This window comes from Oncorhynchus keta, chromosome 18 (assembly GCF_023373465.1).
Source record: "Oncorhynchus keta strain PuntledgeMale-10-30-2019 chromosome 18, Oket_V2, whole genome shotgun sequence".
In the NCBI taxonomy this organism is placed as follows: Eukaryota; Metazoa; Chordata; class Actinopteri; order Salmoniformes; family Salmonidae; genus Oncorhynchus; species Oncorhynchus keta.
Genome location: NC_068438.1, coordinates 5,270,417 through 5,276,789, shown reverse-complemented (window position 1 = coordinate 5,276,789; position 6,373 = coordinate 5,270,417). Strand labels below are relative to the sequence as shown.

Below are 6,373 nucleotides of genomic sequence, written 5' to 3'. Positions count from 1 at the left end.
GAGAGAAGGAGAGAATTAGAGAACGCACACTTAGATTCACACAGGACACCGAATAGGACAGGAGAAGTACTCCAGATATAACAAACTGACCCTAGCCCCCCGACACATAAACTACTGCAGCATAAATACTGGAGGCTGAGACAGGAGGGGTCAGGAGACACTGTGGATGTTTGGGATAATCTGAATCGACGTGTACGACAGCGTGTTCCAGTTCCCGTCAATATCCAGCAGCATCGGACAGCCATTGAAGAGGAGTGGGACAACATTAAACAGGCCACAATCAATCAGCTTGATCAATTCTATGCAAATTAGATTTGTCACGCTGCATGAGGCAAATGGTGGTCACACCAGATTGTGACTGGTTTACTGATCCATGCCCCTTCCTTTTATTCAAGTACAGTGCCTTTGGAAAGTATTCAGACCCCTTGCCTTCAGACCCTCGCCTATGAGACTTGAAATTGAGCTCAGGTGCATCCTGTTTCTATTGATGCTCCTTGAGATGTTTCTACAACTTGATTGGAGTCCACCTGCGATAAAGTCAATTGATTAGTCATTATTTGGAAAGGCACATACCTGTCTATACAAGGTCCCACAATTGACAGTGCATGTCAGAGCAAAAACCAAGACATGGTTTCGAAGGAATAGTCCGTAGCGCTCTGAGACAGGATTTTGTCGAGGCACAGATCTGGGGAAGGGTAACAAAATATTTCTGCAGCATTGAAGGTCCCCAAGAACACAGTGGCCTCCATCATTCTTAAAAGAAGTTTGGAATCACCAAGACTCTTCCCAGAGCTGGCCGCCCAGCCAAACTGAGCAATCGGGGAGAAGGGCCTTGGTCAGGGAGGTGACCAAGAACCCTATGGTCACTCTGACAGAGCTCCAGAGTTCCCCTGTGGAGATGGGAGAACCTTCCAGAAGGACAAACATCTCTGCAGCAGGAAGCCATTCCTCAGTAAAAGGCACATGACAGCCCGCTTGGAGTTTTCCAAAAGGCACCTAAAGACTCTCAGACCATGACAAACAAGATTCTCTGGTCTGATGTAACCAAAATGTAACTCTTTGGCCTGAATGCCAAGCGTCACGTCTGGAGGAAACCTGGCATCATCCCTATGGTGAAGCATGGTGGTGGCAGCATCATGCTGTGGGAATGTTTTTCAGGGACTGGGAGACTAGAGAGGATCGAGGCAAAGATGAACGGAGCAAAGTACTGAGAGATCCTTAATGAAAACGTGCTCCAGAGCGCTCAGGACCTCAGACTGGGGCGAAGGTTCACCTTACAACAGGATAATGACCCTAAGCACACAGCAAAGACAATGCAGGAGTGGCTTTGGGACAGGTCTCTGAATGTCCTTGATTTGCCCAGCCAGAGCCCGGACTTGAACCCAATCGAACAGCTCTGGAGAGACCTGAAAATAGATGTGCAGCAACGCTCCCAATCTAAACTGACAGAGCTTCAGAGGATCTGCAGAGAAGAATGGGAGAAACTCCCCAAATACAGGTGTGCCAAGCTTGTAGCGTCATACCGAAGAAGACTCGATGCTGTAATCACTGCCAAAGGTGCTTCAACAAAGTACTGAGTAAAGAGTCTGAATATTTATGTAGATGTGATTATTTTTTATAAATCAGCACACACTGAGGAGACTGAAAAGATTTGGCATGGGTCCTCAGATTCTCAAAATGTTTTACAGCTGCACCATCGAGAGCATGTTGGTTGCATCACTGCCTGGTATGGCAAATGCTCGGCCTCCAGAGGGTAGTGCATACAGCCCAGTACATCACTGGGGCCAAGCTTCCTGCCACCCAGGACCTCTATACCAGGCTGTGTCAGAGGAAGGTCCTAAAGACTCCAGCCACCCTAGTCATAGACTGTCCTCTCTGCTACCGCACGGCAAGCGGTACCAGAGTGCCAAGTCTAGGTCCAAGAGGGTCCTAAATAGCTTCTACCCCCAAGCCATAAGACTCCTGAACAGCTAATCAAATGTCTACCCAGACTATTTGTATTAGCCCCCCCTCCCCTCTGGAACACTGCTGCCACTCTCTGTTATTATCTATGCAGTCACTTTAATATACCAACAATATTACCTCAATTACCAAGACACTGGTGACATTGACTCTGTACCGGTTCCCCCTGTATATAGCCCCGCTATTGTTACATTTTACATTTACATTTAAGTCATTTAGCAGACACTCTTATCCAGAGCGACTTACAAATTGGTGCATTCACCTTATGACATCCAGTGGAACAGCCACTTTACAATAGTGCATCTAAAATCTTTTAAGGCGGGGGGTGAGAAGGATTACTTTATCCTATCCTAGGTATTCCTTAAAGAGGTGGGGTTTCAGGTGTCTCCGGAAGGTGGTGATTGACTCCGCTGTCCTGGCGTCGTGAGGGAGTTTGTTCCACCATTGGGGGGCCAGAGCAGCGAACAGTTTTGACTATTCAGTTTTGTTATTTACTGCTTCACTTTAATCATTTGTTATTCTCATCTCTTAGCTAAAAAAAATATTTTCTTAAAACTGCATTGTTGGTTAAGGGCTTGTAAGTAAGCATTTCACTGTAAGGTCTACACATGTTTTATTCAGCGCATGTGACAAATAAAATTGGATTTGAATTGATTTGACTTCGCTCCGTTCATCTTTCCTTCGATCCTGACTAGTCTCCCAGTGCCTGCCACTGAAAAACATCCACACAGCATGATGTACATTTCTACCTCAATTACTTCATACCCTTGCACATCGACTCGGTTCTGGTACCCTGTGTATATTGCCACGTTATTGTTACTCATTGTGTATTTATTCCTTGTGCTATTATTTGTCTATTATTCTATTATTTCTCTTTTAATTTTTCCCTCTGCATTGTTGGTAAGGGCCCATAGTAAGCATTTCACTGTTAGTGAACTTGTTGTTTTCAAAAAATCTGGAAGGGTATGGCTTCTAATTGATTTAAGTAGCTGAGATGAAAGTGCAATTTGTTTCTGACAAATAGTTAAAATATTTTTAATTAGATTTATTTTCAACTGCAGTGTTTGTGTTTCTGACATCTGAAATAAGAAATCATATATTACATAATATTGTGTTATACAGGTGATCAAGTTAAAGTGTAAATATAGTTGAAGTAACTGTTATACAAATTAATGATAAATTAACTATCATTAAAGACTGTAAATTAGTGTAAATTAAGTATTTCAGAATGTCGTGTGTTTCAGGTACAATTGCAGCAGCATTGCAATTTTAACACTTCCAATTGTAATTAAAAGTTTAATAACAGACCAAAAACAGTGTTAGTGACTGTCTTGTAGGATTTATGAAAGTAAGCAATTTATGCTTTGCGTTTTCATGATTTTGGCACCAATCCCGATCGATGTCTGACCCATATATAACCACGTTCCTTCTGCTCATATCAGGTTGTTTATGGCGCAATTAAATAAATAAAACCTTAAGCCTAGCTACTTCCTGATAGAAATTCAACCACTTGTATGTGTAGTCGCAGTTATATTTTTTATTTGGTCAAATACCTAGCTAGTTGTTTCAATCATTGTTTAATTAAGAAAACGTATCTATTTGTTTTGTTGCCAGTCTACACTTTCGAACTAACGTTAAAATGTGGCTAGCTAGCGAGTTGGTCTACCACGTCATGTTGTAAGACACGGTCTAGCTAGCTAACGTTAGATACTGTAATTTCCAGTCTGCCATTGGGGATTCGTCGACTAAATGTAATATATGTATCTATTGGCATAGTTGTAAAGATCAGCGTTAGCTAGCTATTAGCTGTTCGTTAGCTAGCTACGACTTCTCTGCTCTGTTTGACTGCGAGTTCGTGGCTTTCTAGTTGGCTGGCAGCTCCACATCTTTCGTGTGGGCTAGCGTTGGATGGATCATATAATTAGGAATTTAATCGGTTCTCTGAGATGGATCAAGCATCAGTAGTTAAGGACTGTTAGGTGTTTTTCCGGACACGGCCCTGGAACCTGTTTAGCTATGCTATGGCTATACGCTTTTTGACTAGGAACATTGAATAAATGCATATTCGGGGCCACTTTATCTCCACCCCGCAACATGGATACGGATGTTTTTCACCGTGGTGAAGGGTGCGGGGGTTATGTGAAACGCTGGTTTAGGGCTACGCCCACTGAGCTCTCTGATCTTAGGGCAGACAGGCAGAGTGTAAAATGGCGCACAGCTGTCGGTGGCGGTTCCCCGCTCGGCCCGGAGGGAGCAGCAACTTAGGCACCGGGAGGAGAGCGGGCCGAATCCGGGTCACTGCCTCCCTTCGAAGTAGCACAGGGACCCACCCAAACACGGTTGGGCTCGGACCCGGCTTTGATGCTGCGTTACAGGTCTCTTCTGCTATCGGTTGCAACCTGCAGAAATTTCGGGATGTTTTGGGAGAGTCGAGTGGTTCAAGCAGCGGGGAGGTAAGTGAAAGACCAACTTGATTGTGGTTGGTTGTTAGCTAGCTTGCTATCGTGAAATAGCTGCAATGAGAAGTGTAACATGAAGTGTCGAACACGCGCTAGCAATGGTATAGTACCAAGGACTTATGTTGCTGCCTCCGCATTCGGTGTTCGGAGTGTGACTCAACTTGTCATCGCAGAGTAGTTAACTTTTTGTTTGGCCTTGATCCCCACACTGGGTATCAAGCCCATCAACATGCTTCAATCCATGTGCTGTTACTAACGTTAAGTTATCCCTTTCACAGTGATTCACCACACAAGTCACAACAAGGAAGCCCGTTTAGGATCAGTCGCTATCTGAGTAGCACCAACGGTGCTGATGTTGTGAATAGTTAAAAGTAGCCTGGTGACTTTCTAGACAAAATTTGTCCAAATTGAATTAATTATTGTCTGTCTAGTTATCTAACACTGCCACAGAGGCGAAAATAGAGGGATGTGATAAAAAGCTACAGTATCTGGTTAGCGGCCATTGTTGGCTTAGTTGTGGAGTGGTGACTTGTGGGGATAGAGCCTCATCATATCTCACCATCAACTCCTCTTCAGAGTTCAGGATTAGGTCCTACGAGCCAGTGTGATACAGTAACATGCTAACGTTGGCTCAGTCTTTGGTACATTTCTGTGATGCTAGTGTTACATTGATTAACACTATAGCATGGGACCTCCCGGTTTGCTAGCGAGGTTCCTGTTTGAAAACAAAACATGTCAATTTAGGGAGGACAAGTTAACCTGAACTTCATGTTTTTGATTCTTGTTAATCCATCTAGCTACCGAACGTTAATTATACTAAACTCATTTGAATTGCAATAACCTAGAAACGCTAGACACTTTTATTTTGCAAACATTGACTAGCTTAGCATCAAACACCTACAGTATATCGAAGAGTTCAAGAAGCTGTCGTTATCCATAGCTCGCTGCGAGGTGTCAGTTCAATGCTAACCATCGAACGAGGCTATTTACCTTGTCTAAATGATCAGCTAGCTACTATTCGTCTTTCTGCCTTGATCCACGCTTCTAAAGTTGCTAGGTAGACGCTACAATAGTTAGAAACAACATTGTCGATTTAGATATTTGGGTATGGCTAATGCTCGGGGTAGCTCGCTAAGTGATGGATTTGAGCTTTTGTAGTAAGACTCGCACATTTGGCTAAGTGTTTAGCTCATGAACCTAACGTTACCATGCTACGCACTACGCCACGGTAGCTAGCTATTGCTGATCCATAGGAAAATGGGAGGTGGACATGTTTTTCCCCGTCTTCACACAGTGCGTAGTATCAAAATAATGTCGGCATTGTGGACATCTGATGAAGTGCTAGCGAACAACATTTTTTTGGTGGGCTGAGAATGGTTCGCCAGTGTCATGTGTGTTTGATGTGTGCTCCTCCGAATTCCATCTTTCTAAGTACTGACGGTAGGCTAGCGAGCTACAATAACGAGCCTCTTTTTTTGTCGGACCTTGTGATGTGGGGGTGTGTTCGGGTTTAGCGAACTACCATCTTTATTTTTTTTCATGATGAGCACGCGTTCAATGCAGTGGGAGTAGACCCTAGTGTTGTAGTAGAATCGGACATGGAGGGTAACTCAACACTTTATCAACGTTGTAAGATGTACTGTTATATTAGAGTACTTATTGGGGTAATTCAGGTTTGATGTTAAGAAAATATATTTTGAGGTTTCTCCAGTCCCTCACTCCCTCATGTGTGATTTTTCAATAAGCCCCTTATCATAAGAACTATTGCGGTATCTGGAAACACTGATTCTGTCCTGTGTGTTTACACGTATCCTACCATCACTAGTAGATTACCCAAAAGGTTAATATAATCTACTTTGATGTTGGCCAGTGCTATAGAAATGAGTGCCTCTGTCTGGGCTAACACTTTTTTAAAAATAGGAAGGCAGATCAACATGTCCCCCTCTATCCCA

General features: G+C 43.5%; 1 protein-coding gene across 1 annotated transcript in view; it reads left to right on the top strand.

Annotated features, from left to right (window-relative positions):
- Window positions 1–3,542: 3,542 nt before the first annotated feature.
- Window positions 3,543–6,373, top strand: part of kmt2a (lysine (K)-specific methyltransferase 2A) — a 49,758-nt gene continuing 46,927 nt past the window's right edge. Inside the window, 1 exon segment of the mRNA XM_052468747.1 lies at window positions 3,543–4,415. Within this exon segment, the coding sequence (XP_052324707.1) occupies window positions 4,170–4,415 (246 nt within the window). The 5' untranslated portion in view covers window positions 3,543–4,169.